The 16,387-nt window shown below is 35.2% G+C and overlaps 1 protein-coding gene across 1 annotated transcript in view; it reads left to right on the top strand.

Moving 5' to 3' along the window:
- Positions 1-16,387, top strand: part of ANGPT1 (angiopoietin 1) — a 159,281-nt gene that overhangs the window by 74,205 nt on the left and 68,689 nt on the right. The window contains exons 2-4 of the mRNA XM_085221571.1: positions 2,016-2,171; positions 5,144-5,265; positions 14,638-14,870. Of these exons, the coding sequence (XP_085077697.1) occupies positions 2,016-2,171; positions 5,144-5,265; positions 14,638-14,870 (511 nt within the window). The remainder of the gene's footprint in view (positions 1-2,015; positions 2,172-5,143; positions 5,266-14,637; positions 14,871-16,387) is intronic.

Here is a 16,387-nt window from a genome sequence, read left to right as displayed (position 1 = left end):
TGTTTCATCAGGAGTTTAATGCTGGGGGAGAAATTTGGGTTTCCTGTTCATGCATTCCAGTATTTGAAGTAAAATAAGGAGAAGAACAACCATTCTCTTTTCTGGGGCTTTTTCACAGGGATTATTGGCAACCAAAGGATAACTTGTAAATAAATTCAATGGCTATAAAACCACCAAGAAACAAAGGATGGTTAAAAATGCACCATCTGATGTGAAAGAAATAAAGGCAAAATATTACTGAACATAAAAGCATGGTGTAGAAATATGATAGATTTGTAAAACTCCCTTGACCTAGCTTAATATCTGCAACACCTCAGTTTTAGTTTACTAACTAAACTGTTTTAGTTTACTAACTAAAACTGAGCAGTGAACTTGCTTTAACAGTGGAAAATGGGGATATTCACTTCAGGCATCTTTTGCAATACATGGAATTTTCTTTGGCTGTTAGCTCACATTTAAATATTATATAAAAAAAATCGCCACCACTTAAAACATTCTGCAGGTTTCTAGGCCAGAGAGGTCACCTGCTAGTTCAAGCAGAAGTTTTTGTGGTCTGAAACTAAAGGATGACCACTTTTGACTGTCATGTGCATTAATTGTTTTTCCAAACCGAAGTTTAACCAAATAAATAAACAAACAAAAAGCAACAACAACAACAACAGCCTCAGCTGTCTTATTCAGAAAACACCTTACAGTGCGACAATGTTCTTTTCTGTAAAAATATTTTTAAAACTAGTAAGAGGCAAATATAAGTGATCAAATTTGTAACAAATCTTTAGTAAGTTCACCTGATGTGGCTCATTAGAACATTTACAGTAGTTACCCATCAGCACAGGAATGCTAATAGATAAGATGAAAGCAACCCTTCCTATTAATCATGCAGTTTATGCCTGACTCCTGTTCCTTTCTTCAGCCTTTAAATCAACTCCATCTGGCTCTCACTATTTAGTTCTACAGCTTACCTTTCACAAAGAAACATCATTGCTGCTACAGAAGGAGGTCCGATGTGGTTAAAATTATTAGGCAAAGAGCGGTTGCTTAAGTCTGGAATTGGCTTGCCGTAAAAAAACATGATGAGCCACAAAACAAAACCAGGAACCAAATCTTCACTGGGTGTAAATTGGTTAGAATCCAGCTTATTTCAATGGAATGTATTGCAGACAGTGCCCCAAAACACTTTTCTACGTGTTAATACTTTGTGGAATACATGAAGCAAGATGGCAGTACAATGGTTATGCATGTAACAATCTCTTTGTGTTGTAGGCTAGTCCTGCTTCATGGTCTTCTGTGGCAGGGCAGGGATCTAGGTGGATAGAAGGGAATGACCCTGCCTATGTTAATTAAAACAAAACAAAAAAATGTCACCCTCTGGGGTGCCCAGTTTATTTTGAGAATCCTAATTCACATTCTTTTCAACTGAACGTAAAAGAAAACCAAATTATTCTGCGGCAAAGGAACAGAACAGCTTCCAAGAGTTTTTGATCAACAGCTTCCTTCTCTTATTACCATGAAGGTGTCTCTGTTCCTCTGTTCAATGGGGCTTCCATTGCTGAGTTTGTGGATCTCTTTGTGGAGAATCTAACCCAGTAAAATGTCATGTTGTTGAATGACTGTGAGATAGTAACAATCCAGGAAAGGTAGGATCATTTCCAGAAAGGACTCATATGCTATAATATTCAAAGAGGACCTGGAGTTTCCCTGTGGTGAGCTTTGATCTTTTGGTGGTCATTTTGGAACTGCCATGGGAACTTTACCAGAAATATTTGCTGCAATTTTGACACAGATAGAGACAAGCAGGACTTCATGCCAGCAGGCAGTGGTACTTGGGAAAACATGGGGATTCAGAGATTGGAAGGAGCCACCAGAATGTCTGGTCTCTGCTCTAGTTGGTCAGCTGAATGCCCTTGAAAATTTTGAAATTTCCCCTTTTGGCAAGAATGACAGATATGCATCTTTATGTCACCAGAAGGCCAGTAGGTAAAAACACCACAACTACAACCTTTTCTTTTTTACAGCTTGAGAGCTACATTGTGGAAAACATGAAATCGGAGATGGTGCAACTGCAGCAGAATGCTGTGCAGAACCACACTGCCACCATGCTTGAGATAGGGACCAGCCTCCTCAGCCAGACAGCAGAACAGACAAGAAAACTCACGGATGTTGAAACACAGGTATGTTCCCAGAGCAGTTTTCTAAAAGCTTTTATTTGCTGAGAATTTTTCCCATTTTTTCTAGTACGTCGTCAAGCAAAACATTTCAACAAAGGTTTCCAAGAAACTTACACGTTGGTATGAACAGCAGTGATTTTTTATGTGATTTTCTTTAGGTTTCATTTTGTTGGTATATTTAGCTCTAGGTGTATAAAGCAGGCTGGAATGAATACTAAATCAGTACTTGACTTCAAATTAATAGCTCAGTTACCAACTGTGAATGATACAAATGTCAAGCGAGATAATGAGTTTCAGGCTAAAACAGAGCCTTTGATCTTCATTATTACTTGCCTTTATTCTTTTTATAAGGTTACTTTTTGGAAGATGTTTCTAGTTGAAAGGTATTATACATCAGCAGCTTTTACAGTGTGATGATAGAGGGACCAGCATCAGCTTCTTTATAAAACACTGTATTATTACAAAATTGCATATCACATGAATTTGAAAAACCGTCTCTATATGATTCCTAGAACTAAAATAACACATTTAATTCAAGTGACACTTATATCATTGTTATAACACAGAGTACAATTTCCTATTGGGCTTATTGCAACATACAACTTTTTGACTTCTGAGTTCTATCAGTTTATGATGCTTATTTATTTTTTATCTTCCTAGCATGTGGTATGTTACACAGGAGTTTATGTGTTGCATTTATTTGGTTTGTTCTAGTAGCATATGTACTTCTTGAGAAATCACAATATTCTTATTCACATTTAAAATATCATTACCGTGTTATTATATAACTGCATTACAATACACTGAGAATCTGTGGCAATTATGAAAGACAGATGCTATAAATAACTCTGGCTAGGAATGATAGGTACAAGCTGTTGGTGCACTGCCTTACACAGGTACCTTTTTTCTACATCTCTATTAGTAGATAAGCATCCACTAAAGAATGTGGTGATCTGAAATGACCACAGCTTCAAAAAGATACCACAGTAACTTATGACAATGTTGGGAACGATATTTCAATAGAATTTATAAATCAATACCATAATCTAAATTCAACAGAATATCTAACCAGCTGTGAATGCCTTCTATAAACTGTGATATCACTTGCTCAGCAGAGAAAGAGTTGTAGGACGAGGTATAAAAGACCTCCTTAGGTGCAGGCACTGAGAACTCATTTGTTGTTACCTCATCCGAACACATAAGGGAAAAAATATATATACATTGCCCCTATCTCACTTCCATTGACAAATCAGTTCAAGGTGGAAGCACCACCAGCGCTTCTTATTCTATACCTATAGCTGAAGAATTTAAAGGATGCTCAGGATACCAGTTGGTATCTACCTTGTAGCAGTCCTTGATCTGACTTCCAGCCCAGTGTCACATTTCCTACTTTGACTCTCACAGAAGCATGGGAAAGTCCTTGTAGACTCCGCCTCCACTAGCGTTCAGAAAAGCATGGCGCAGAAGGCTGCAGAACTGTGGCTGCTGTTGGCAATGATGAGTCAGACAGACAGTTCCATGACTGTGGTGGACTGTCCATGGCTGGTTGCCAGACCTGCTACAAGCCACTCCCTCAATCTACTGCTTCAGCAGGACAATGGAGAAAGTAAGATGAAAACTTCTTTGATGGAGATAAGGACAGGAAATTTCTCACTGCTTATCATCATAGGCAAAAATACTCAACTTGAGGAAGATTAATGTAATGCCAATTAATAACAGTAGGATAGTGAGAACGAAGTAGGCTACTCCACAAATATATCCTCTTCACGAATCTATTGGTATCTTCATGTCTCTTTGACCCTTGCCAACCTTTGTAATACATCAGTTCCTATTGGGTCCCTCTAAAACTGTAGTGATGCCTCCTAGTACTTACAAATATATACATCTCAAACAACAAAATATCTGTATAGAGATCAATTACAATTTTTTTCAACCACTGTACTCTATTAAAAGGCCAATTCAAATCATTCTGTCAGTATCAAGAACTTCAAACAAAAAGAAGGCACTGCATATATTAAGGTTGAGCGCCATTTTTTTTTTTTTCATTTATGATAATGTAAATTCCTGTTAGGCATACATGAAAAGATGTTACTATTTAATCCTATGATGAGACTGAAATTTGGCCTTCCAAGATAGGTCTGATAGGTTCCTTTAGAGAGGAATCATGTTCAATTCCAGAAGTGATTATATCTCACAGCTATTGTGTGCACACTTACCTACAAAAATATTGATATTTGCTTCTCCAGAATCTATGCAATGAAAAACGATATATCAGCGCAATCAACAATTATAATTAATTTTATTGTTTTCATTCTTGATTTTATTTTCACTTCTGAACTATTATTCAGTATTTATTCTCTTCCATCTGAATGAACATCTTCTTTCAGTCTGACATACCTAGTAACATTTGTTTTGTTGATACAGACCGTGCTAAGGTGAAAGAAAATTGCATAAAGCATTAAGATTACAGCCTTCAGCTTTAAAAAAAGAAATGTAACAGGACAAATGGTGATAACATAAGCAGACACCAGATTTCTGCCAACACTACAAAGGAGAGATCTCAGGGGAAAACTAGAGTTAGAATTCCATTTACAAAACAGCAGATGCAATACTTTGGCTTAAATTCAAGTACATCTATACTCTTCTAGTTTAAGCTTGCTTTATAAGAATGCATATTTGAAGCATATCTTTTGCTCTTTCCATTGAAATAAAGCTTATTTGGCAGTCACCTTTCCTTCTTCTCCAAGACTAGTACTATTCTACAGCACACAGGGTTCCAGAGTCTCAGCTGTTACATATCAGTGTAGGCTGATTAAGTTCATTTGCACTAGCTGAGTTTAAAGAAAAGGATTTAGAAATGAGGGTTATTTCTAATGAATCATCAAATCAGAAGAGAAGGATTTCAATATGTTTACATTACTATAGCAACACAATTGGGGTATTATAAATGTTAATGTTTTTAATTTATCTTTAAGGTGCTAAATCAAACATCCAGACTTGAAATTCAGCTACTGGAAAATTCACTGTCAACCTACAAGCTAGAAAAACAGCTGCTACAACAGACAAATGAAATCCTGAAAATTCATGAGAAAAACAGGTAAGAAACTTTCACTGATGTCTTAAAGTTTTTTTTCTGTTGATCATAACATGGTTTGTCCATACAGTACTATAAGTAACTGATGAAATAAATACATTAAGTTGAAACCATAGCTAATATTTATGTAATGGTTGAAAGAGCTAGTGTGAAGTTACTCTGTCTAGCTCCTGTATAATGTAGTTGACTTCTACTACTTTTCATTTGCACTGTAAGTTCATATCTCAATTTGTTTCGTGACAACTTAGTCATGTGACCACAACTGAAAGACATAAGGGTAATTCGGATGAGTATTTTCAAACAGACACATAAATTATGAGATCATCAGCTATTTTTACATGCATTAAAAATAGAAAAGCTTCAGTAGTTCAACTAAAATAAATGGTTATGATGATCTAACGTGTAGAAGAATCTTTCTTTTTGTACTAAATATAACATTTCATTCTATATTGCATCTTGGAGCCATGCTTTTTTTAATTAAAAAACTAAAGTTAATTACAAAATTTGTTTTTTTTGCTGAAATTAAAGAGTGAAAAAAAACAACTGTTCAACAGCACATAGCTTATGAAGCAGTAAATCTAATGTTGAGAAGAAATTCCAGTATTGTTCCTTTCTGTGCTACAGTTATGGACAAAATGGACTTGGACATGGACATGGGGGAACATGGACACCCCTGTCTGGCAAACTAAGTTTCATATTCCTGTCTCTGTAACAGCTAGGTTTAAGCAGAGTGGACAGAGATTATCAATAGCATGAAGCAACAGGGAGAAGGCAAACAACAGGGATCCAGATAATGAAGAGAAGTAGAAAATGTCATTGCAAAGAATTATGTTTAGCCGAAAATAATATGCTGTAAGTGCTACCAGTTATGAAAACTGGCATTCAGTTGTTATAAAGAAGGGGATTCAATTAATTAATTCCACCAGATGTTGGTTGTTTTTTGTTTGTTTGTTTGTTTGTTTTTGTTTTGTTTGTTTTTTTTTATTATTTTTTTTTTTCTGGAGAAATTGGATTATATTCAAAACTCTTGAAGTCTATGTATTTCCTTTGGAGGTAGGTGTGGTTGAGTATGAAATTATCTTGTACTCCAGTTCCTCAGGAGTTAAGTAATTCATTTAAATTTTGCATATGGGATATTCTTGTAGTTGGTGGAAAGTGTTATCTTGCTGTTGTGCAGGAGGCAAGCTTACTTACGACCTACTTCAATTTGAGATTAACCCAAGTATTGGCTTTTAAGTATGTAAATACTTGTATTTTTATCTATTGCTGTCTGTTTTGCAACAAAAATTTATTCACTGATCCTGATCCAGAGATTGAGTCATTCATGTGATATCCTGTGTACTCAATAATCTGAATTTATTTGTCTTAGCGATGTGTCAGGGTGTAAAGCCTTCATGTCAGTAAACAAATAAATTTGACTGAAGTTGACCTTTGACTTGACTGACACTATGATGAAATAGTCTATGTCATGGCAAAATGGTCTGGCTTGGTATTTAAGAAAAAGAGATGGAGTAGTATGTTAAAAAGAAACATTTAAGAACCCATTGTTTCTCTGACAGGCGTTTGTGTATAAAAGGTACAATACATGGGTTTTCATCTTATCATAAAGCAGGAACTTGGCAAAAACTTCTCATATCTTCCTCCTGTGTCCTTGGGACTGATAAAATTAGCGAGAGGATAGCATTATAGTTACATTAGAAAAGGAATCACCATCTTCTGTATCATCTATTCATAACGAAAAACTGCATAATCTTAGTCTTGTAAGTTCTTGATCATGAAATCATTTATATGTGTGTGGGATGGGATGGGATGAATTTTTGTGATTTCACAAGATAAAAGTTAATGAATATACCAATGATTTTTAGCTTGCTTAACTTTAACAGTGTTTATAGATTACTCATCAGATGATGTTCAGTAGTTGTTTGCAGTTAAAGTGACTTTATCTATATAGTATTTTGAAATCAGTCAGCTGGAGAAATCATTTTGTTTTTGTTGTCTACATGGACTGAAACTTGTTGCAAAGGGCCTTTCTTTTTCAGTAGGTGTACACCACAGTGGGAATGAGTGCAGGAACTATTACAATCCAAAATGTAATCAAAACGGTGCACTGGGTGGAGATCATTTCTGCGCTAAATTTTCCTCCGTGTAAAATAAAAATACAGATCTTAATCACTTCCAAAGAACTGGATTTTGGACGAAAGAAATACAAAGTATTATAGTAATAATAAGTGATTGTTGATATATTACAGTACTTTGTATATTATCCTTAAATACAATGAATACTGTTTATCAACAGGGGACCGTTTCATGTTTTTTTGACTAGACTCTTTCCTTGGCCTTACACTCTTTACTTCCCGTCTCTGTTGGGAAGAGTGGCCAACTTTTTTATTTTATTCCACTGAAGTGAAAGATATTCCATAGCATAAGTAGAGTCACATTTGCCCCAGTATCTTGTTTCTATTCAATGCTCTCATGCCATAAATAATTTCGTCTTGTGGGTTCCCACCCACTGTAATGTAAATGGTGGTTTCTTGCATTGCCATTTTTAATCCCACAAGAGCTTTTTAAATGCTATTTTAATTTATTCTTGAAAGATTTCCCTGTTAATGTCCTCTTTTGAGCCTTTTTCTTTTTCTTTTTTTTTTTCTTCCATAGTGTATTAGCTGCTTTTAACTTACGTGCCTTTTGTTTCAATATGCAAATATGAAAATAACTTTCTGTTCACTTTTGAAATAGAAGAGGAAAATCATAATGGATTCTGGACCACTCCATAGTAAACAGCAGGCATTACATTTAAACATAAATTCCAACTTGAATTTGCAGAAAATCAAACTACAGTAACATTCAGTATAAGAACTGTCATCCTATGAAAGATGTACTTAAAAATGGTGAATTACCATTTGACTGTGTGAAAGATGAGGAAACACACTGTGTGTGACTTTTTTTTTTTTTTTAACAAGCTGTGCATATGCAAGGTAAATTCAGGTTCATTTTATTCACTTCATTTTTGTGATTTCAGTAGAATTGTCTTATAACTGGAATAAAAAATAGACAGGCTAAATAACGTGGCCTGAAGAACTATGGGAATACTTTTTTTATAACTCCTTGAACCAATTAGTCCATCTACTTAATTACAGATAGTTAGCACCTTTAAATTCAGGAAAAAAATTCAGTCATGTACTGCACTCAGATATAGGCATTTAAATTCTCCACTTGTTTATCTTCCCATACACTCTTAATAGAAGAAAAGCACATATATGCAGGTAAAGAATTTTTTTGCAGTGTGATTTTTTTTTTGTCATTTTTTTTAATTTTATTTTTTATTTACTGAATAGCTTAGCAAAGTAAATGATTTTATCTGTCTTCCTAATAAATCTTGATTTTCTTTTTTAAAGATTATTTTAATGCAGAAGATGTCCATCTCTAAGATCTGGTCTATATACCACTCCCACATGTCTGAGGCCTCTGAAAACAAAGAGTTTTTGGTTTTTTGTTTTTTTTTTTTTGTTTTTTGTTTTTTTTTTAAAAAACTCTCTGAAACTGCCATGATCTGGAATGGATTAGTGAATAAACTATGTACCTTATAAGGCAGATTGTCTAAACCAGACTTCCTTCCTCCCCAGAGAGCTACAAGATTGCTTTCTACATGTTCTCCTTCATCACCTTTCAAACGGACAGCAGTTTTTACTGGAAGTCATTCTCAGACTTCTGTATTGGCCTTCTACCTTGTTCAGCATCCTCACAGGGCTTTTTCTGAATTACCTGAACACAGCACAGTTGCATTGAGGCATATCACTGGGTTATATCCTGATAAAGCTAGCACACCATTTGTTGAAAATAGATTCCCAGCCTGATGAACCGCAGTGTATTGTACAATAAAAAAAAAGATGCTTATTTTGGAGGAAAACTAAGGGTTCTGTTTATTATTTAAATGTCTTTAAGGTAATAACTCCAGGGAGCCATTTTCAAATAGATGATATTGATACTTGCCCATATAGTAACATTTTTTTTGTTCTTTGTAACTCCATTGTGTTCCCAATATGCTCAATATTCTCCTTCAGATTGAAAGCTACAATTTTAAAAGCATACATACATGTATGCATATGTCTGTGTGTTTATGTATATATAGATACGATGTTTCTAGTGAATAGTGAATTATTTCTTTGTGGTTCCCATGACTGCTTTATCTGTTTAGGTCAGTAATGTTCTCAGACCTAAAAGAGAATTGTACAGTAAACTTGAAGTAGAAAGGAAGCAGTCATTTCATCGCATCAGTGGCATTCCACATCAAAGTGTGTTGTACAATTATATTCAATGTTTACAGATTAATTGGACCTTCTTTTTAATTTTTGTGAGTATGTCAATAACAGTCATTAATGAAAGTTAGTAGAAATATTTTCTACTGTGTTTTCATAATGTGTCTTGAAAAATGGATAAAATTTGTTTATCAAGAACTCAACAAAGTTCTTTCTTCATTCTATTTGACTATTAAAATTTTTTATTCTTATTTCCACACTACAGTGCTCTGACAACCGTTTAAAAATCCTAAATGTATTATGTATGCTTTTCAACCTGTTTAAAGATTTCTTGATGAGGTTTCTAGAACTTTTTATTATTTAAATTAACTATAATATATATCAATTTAATGACAAATATGAAAAAATCTGTCCCTATTGGAGTCGAAGTCCACAAGAGCAGCTTTTCTCATACTGTTTAGAATTTTTTTCTGTTTGGAACATGCTAGTGCAGAAGTCTCCAGTTTATTTAAATTTTTCCTTTTGTTCATCAGAGATTTTAATAACTTTCTCATTGATTTTTAGTAAAATCAAATTAAATGCAGTTGTTATGGATTTCTCCTAGGAATATAGGGAGTGGTCCTATCCTGAGGACTTACTCTTATCTGTGGTATACTTGCTGCTATGGAAAGATCATTGCATAAATGCATATGCATTCCTTAAAATAGCTTGGTTTTGCAATTTATAATAACAAGAATTTTAATCTACGTAGAAAACTGTAAAGAAACCAAGTGTCTTGACAATCCCGTCTTTCCACCACATGTTCTCAAAACACCACTCCTAAATATTAGGATATGTTATTCCTAAAGCTGTAAAACATCTGTTTGCTGTCTGTCTCTGTACATGCTAAACGGGAAGCTCTAAATGTTGTCAGCTTCCTCCTTCTTACTTGACATGTCCAGTGTTATTTCAAATAAGACTGCCATCTCCATAGATACATTTGCTCTGTTCTTAAGGCTATGGTAGGAAACAAATAAGACGTATTGTGACATATCATTAATATCACATATTCCATATCATTAAGATATGGAAGTCATTTAAATTTGGACATGGACAAGAGTTAAGGAGATGCCTTGTACTGAGACATGGACAAAGACAAAGGGAATTATTTTTATTTTTACCTACTATACACTAACTATAGTGTAATATGGATATGGCTTTTTTTTTTTTTCCACATTGTCTGAATGTTTTCCACAGATTGTAAGAATGATAGAATATCCTGAGTTTGAAGGGTCCTGTGGTAATCGTAAATCCATCTTCTGACTCCACAAAAGGCAACCTAAAAATTTAATCATACGCACAAGAACATGATCTATACAGTTCTTAACAGACACAAATGTGACAGCTTATCTGGAGAGCCTGATCCAGGCTGATCCACTCTCTCAATAGAAATTTTTTCTAATATACAATCTGAACTTCCCCCTGATGCAGCTTTCAGACCTAATGCTCTATTGTCTGTCACCAGAAAGAAGAAATCAGCACCTCTCTCTCCTGTCCTTCACGAAGAAGTAATAAAATCAACCCCTAGTCGCTTCTAAGCTCAACTAACCAAGTATCCTCAGGCACTTCTACGTCATGCCCTCTAAACCTTTTACCATTACTGTTGCCCAAAATTGGACGCATTCTAATAGTTTTGTCCCTTATGCTGTGGAGCCCCAGTGTGCACAGCACACTGTATTTGAGATGAAGTTAAACTAACACTAAATATAGTGGGACAATCACTTTTTTTTGACAGGTTAGCTATACAGTAGTTAATGCACTTAATACAGTTAGGCCCTTCTGGCTGGCAGGGTGAAATGTTGACTTATAATGAGGTTATCATCAGCCAAAACCTCCAAATCGGTCTGCAGCAGTACAGCCACTTGTCCCCCAGTCTAAACATATATCGCAGATTACACCATCCCAAAAGCATAATCCACTATTATATTTCTTATTATTTTTTATATGATTGGTTATGGTCTAATGTTCTATCAAGATCTCTCCAAGGGAAACATCTAATTTAGTGCCATATGCAGACTTAGTGTGCACTCAGCTTCTTTGTTTGGGTCACTGATAAAAAATTTCAAGATAAATGTTCCTGAAATTGAGGCCTGGGGAGAAATGTCACCAGCCTCATGCTGTCCCACGTACTACAATGCTTTGAGTCCTGCCATTCAGTCAGTTGTTTACCAACGATACTGCGTATGTATCCAGTTATATGCTGGGCATTTTGTCCAGAAGGATACTGTGAAAGATAGTATCAAAGTCTTTGTTAAAATCTATAAAAATACATCATCCACTATCTTCTCTTTGTTCAGTAAGTGGGTAACCTTGTTATAAAAGTATATTAAATTGGATGTCAAAGTGGGAGGTAGCCATATCTAGCACCTATTCAAACACAGACTGTGCCCAGGGACTGCTTTGTGATCCAATCTGTATACTAGTGTAACTCACAATCTATCAGAAAAATTAAGATCTAGTGTCAAAAGGAGCATTTTAATAATTTTTGTGAAAATATGGTAAAATTAATAAATTTTGCATATAAATTTTCTAATGTTATCAAATAGTGATTTATGACTAAAACCAACTTTGTCATCATAAAATTTTCAAACATTTATGTCAAAATTCCTTAATTAGTCTGAGCATAACAAAGCTCAAAGACTTTCACAGAAATATCCTCAAAACTCCAAGTAGATCTTCAGCATATAAGTATTGTATTTAACATTAGATTTCATGTGATGAAAAAAATAATCCATAGGTATGACAAGATGTGACAAAAATTGAACATATTTGGTTTTAGAATCCATGCATTTTTCATATTGGAACTTTTTATTATCAAATTCTAGTGCAGAAATTCTTGTTCTGCTTTTGTTACCAACTAATGAGACTTTAAGAATGAAACATCATGTTCACCCTTGCTTTTGGGAATGAAGCTGAAAAAGTGTTTTCCCTCCCCCTTCTTTCATTTCTTCCTCCTCACTCAGATTCATGTTATTTTCACAGAACTAGATATGTTGATCTTGCAGAGTATATTTTCTTGAATATCTCTGCAAGTCCCACATTCATAATTTCAGAAAGAGATTTGCTGTTTGATTTCCTCTATTTAGTGAGAAAAAACAAACAAACAATCAAAAAAAACCTTTTATATTACTCCAGCTTATACAGCAAATCCAGGGCCTGAATTTAATCATTGCATTGTTATCATTTGTAGCAGCTCATATTAAAGCTCTGTGATATCTAGTAGAAACAACTCCATATGGATTTTATTACATTCTTCAGTTAGGTTAAATGACCTGAAATTATGCAGGCATTTTGCCACTGATCTATTACCCAGAAGTAAAAACAAAGGTGGGGGAAGAGTGCAAATAAATAAAATCTAGAACTATCTTGGACAGGAAGCAGTTCGTTGGGAAGTTTGTAACAACCAGTTGGTTTTGAGCATGAGAAACACCTCTTTTGGCATTTACAGTAGAATTACCAAACAGAAGAAAGTAGCAGAGAAGACAAATTTATTTATTTATCTAATATTAATAAAATCTTTCTCTTAAGCTCCCAGTTTTGGTATTTTACCATTGATGGGCAACTAACAACTACCACACTTTCTCATGGTACATACTACATGCCTTCTCTTTATTGTATATTGATAACAGACAAGAGTGATGAAAAACTAAAAGCAAACTAAAAAATCTTCCCACTGCAATCACCACCTTTTTCTTCCTCCCTTTGAGCAGTGTAGGGAAATTGAATGCGAGCTGTGGTCAGTAGATAATGCTCTGCACCTCCTACATGACCACTCTCTACTCCTGCTCCATTGTGGAGTCCCTCACAAAATGCCTTTCTTTCTAAACTGATCCCTCATTGGCTTCCCACAGGCTGCAGCTCTTCAAGAAATGCTCCAGTATGGGACCATACCACATGGTTCATTTGTTGGGACTGCTCTGCTCCTGCACAGGTCCCCACAAGTGACAGATTCCTCAGCCTTTCTGACCCATTTTGGGCTTTTCTCCATGTCTGCAGCTCTGGCCCCAGGCTCCTGCAGGGGCCCTCCATAGGCTGCAGCTCTTCAGGCCACATCCACTGTTGCACCATGGCCTTCTCCATGGCTGCAGGTGGAGATCTGCTCTGTGTGATGCCCAGGTGCTTCAGGGAGACAAAATGCTCTACCACAAGCCTCTCCTGGGCTCTGGGAGCTTCTGCACTGTTCTGGAACACCTCCTGCCTTTCTGCCCTGGCTTTGGGGACTGCTGTTTCTCCCATATGTTCTCAGTCCTCTCAGCTACTGTTGTGCAGTATTCATGCCTTTTTTCAATCTGCTCTCCCAGAGGCACAACAAATGTTGCTTACTGGCTCAGCTCTGGCCGGAGATATGTTCCTTTTGGAGTTAGCTGGGACAGCTCCTGGTCTCCTCCAAGAGGCTGCCTCTCCCATCCCTAGCTATCAAAACCCTATTATGTTAACCCAGTGCATCACCACAGAATCAAAACAAGGGCTTGAAAAAACATCTTGTTCACTGTTGACAGGTATTAGCTGTGAAATGTGGAAGCAGATAGCACTCAGCTGATACACAATTCTATTCTCAGCTTCACAGAGGACATCAAATGATATTTTTATTGTGAGTTCCACATCCTTTGATAGCTTCTAGTACTTACCTACTTCCATTCTGTCATAAAAGGCTTCACAAAAATTCCTTAGTTTACTCTTTTTTTACCTCTCATCAAATTGAACTACCCATACTAGTAATGACATTTTCTTCACTTCTCCCTTCTTTGCCCACCTTAGACTTTTCTGCTTGAACCCCAATAATAAAAAATTGTTAGTCTGTATGGTTATACACTCAGATGGTTATAATAACTAGACATGTATTTCCATGATCTTTATTTTTCAAGCACCATATTAAAGCAAACAATTACAAGATTGAACACTGGAGATAAATCATATTTATCTACTTGATGGAGATCTTTTGCTGAATTAACAGTTATGACATTTTAGAATAAATAATTTCTGTTTTGAATTCTACAGTGAAGATAAAGTAGCTATACTTTCTGTGTTGTGAAAAATGTTACCATGAAATAATATCTGCTGATATTTTATTTTATTTTAGTTTACTTGAGCACAAAATTTTAGAAATGGAAGAAAGACATAAAGAAGAGATGGACACTTTGAAAGAGGAGAAAGAGAATCTACAGAGTTTGGTCACTCGACAAAGCTACATAATCCAGGAACTAGAGAAGCAATTAAACAAGGCAACAACTAATAACAGTGTTCTGCAGAAGCAGCAGCTTGAATTGATGGATACAGTTCATACTCTAATTACCCTCTGTTCTAAGGAAGGAGGTAAGAAAGCAGAATTTTAAAACATTACAAATACTAGGAAATTTCTTTCTTAAATGCTGCATTTTTTTATTTTTTTTATTTTTTAATATAACTTAGTGAGCTTATTCCAAGCAAGAGAAGAACATGGAGGTACTTAAGAGATGTGTAGATGTGGTGCTTAAGGACAGAGTTTAGTGATGGAGTTAGCAGAGTAATGTTATGATTAGACTTGATGATTTTGTGGGTCCTTTCTAACCAAAATAACTCACATGATTCCATGATAACAATCAGGAACACAAGACCAGATAAGAACCCACCAATCAAATAATGTTTAGACAGTTCTGAGGCCAACCCTTTTGTTAACTGTCATATCTTATTATTTAAATTTAATATCATTAAGCTATTATACCGTAACCTTAGTTGCTGTAAGACAAAATTTCATTGACTTCACATTATCAATACTATTTTGTTCCTTTGATCATCTGTCTCCTGCTGTGACCAAATGTGTTTACTGATGGTTACTTTATGGGTGTCAACTCTCGAGTTCCTTTACAGTTATTGGAGAGAAAATAAAGGAAAGTAAATCAGAATTCCTTACACATAAATGTATTTTAAAGCTGATGAATTCAGTTGTAGGAACTTGAGGTGCAGTAGCCATCCAAAAGAAGTTCTTCCACTGAATGAGTTTTTGTTTATAATAAAGGATTGTATTTTTTTCCTGTTTTTCTAGATCTAGTTTATTTCTGAGTACATAAGACACATTATCAACATATAAGAAAAAAAATAACATCTTTTGAAAGAAAGGAATGACTAATCATCTAGGACAGTTCTCAAGTTTGATTATGTTAGTAAACACATTTCTTCTAGGCATTGAGAAAGAAATTGAGATGGGATTTTAGTTTTCTAGTGCTAAAAATATTACAGACATTCCTTTCATCAGGACTATCCAAGACAGATGGCAGAAAGAGACAAATGTTTCTTGGAGATCACTGTGAGGGAAGAAAATGAGACACTGGAAAGAACACATTAATAACTACGAAAAATTGGGCAAGGTTATATAGAATAGAGGGAATAAGAGATGTAAGGGAGAATGTAACAGCAAAGGTCACATGCTAAGATTAACAACTAAAAGGGGGTAAACAGTTGTGTCTGATATGCCAAGTAGTAGGTTAAAACTACTGCTGGGGAAAGAAAGTTGGGAAAAGAAACATCAAAGAAACCTCTCTGATGACGAAGAGGTAGTCAAACCTTTTCTAAGATTCAGGGTAAATACAGAGTAACTGTAGATGCACAAGTTCTGCTAGTCATTCAGTGAGTGTGGAAGTGTTAAAGAAAGGTTTATGTGAGGTTAAGTACCAGCACTCCAAGGTTCCCAGCTTGTTTCCTCTTGGTAATTTTAGAGCTCTAATTACTATAAATAATTTTTAAAAATTAAAAAAAAAAATTACCTGCATTGTTACTCAATGTTTGGTTTAATAGGCAGAAAAACATATCATTCATGCTGTTCAGCTCAAGGCAGTGTGGGTTTTCTCTCCGCT

The sequence above is a fragment of the Meleagris gallopavo genome, chromosome 3, assembly GCF_905368555.1.
Source record: "Meleagris gallopavo chromosome 3, MGAL_WU_HG_1.1, whole genome shotgun sequence".
In the NCBI taxonomy this organism is placed as follows: Eukaryota; Metazoa; Chordata; class Aves; order Galliformes; family Phasianidae; genus Meleagris; species Meleagris gallopavo.
Note: the sequence above shows the minus strand (reverse complement) of the source record. Positions and strands in the feature narration are given on the sequence as shown.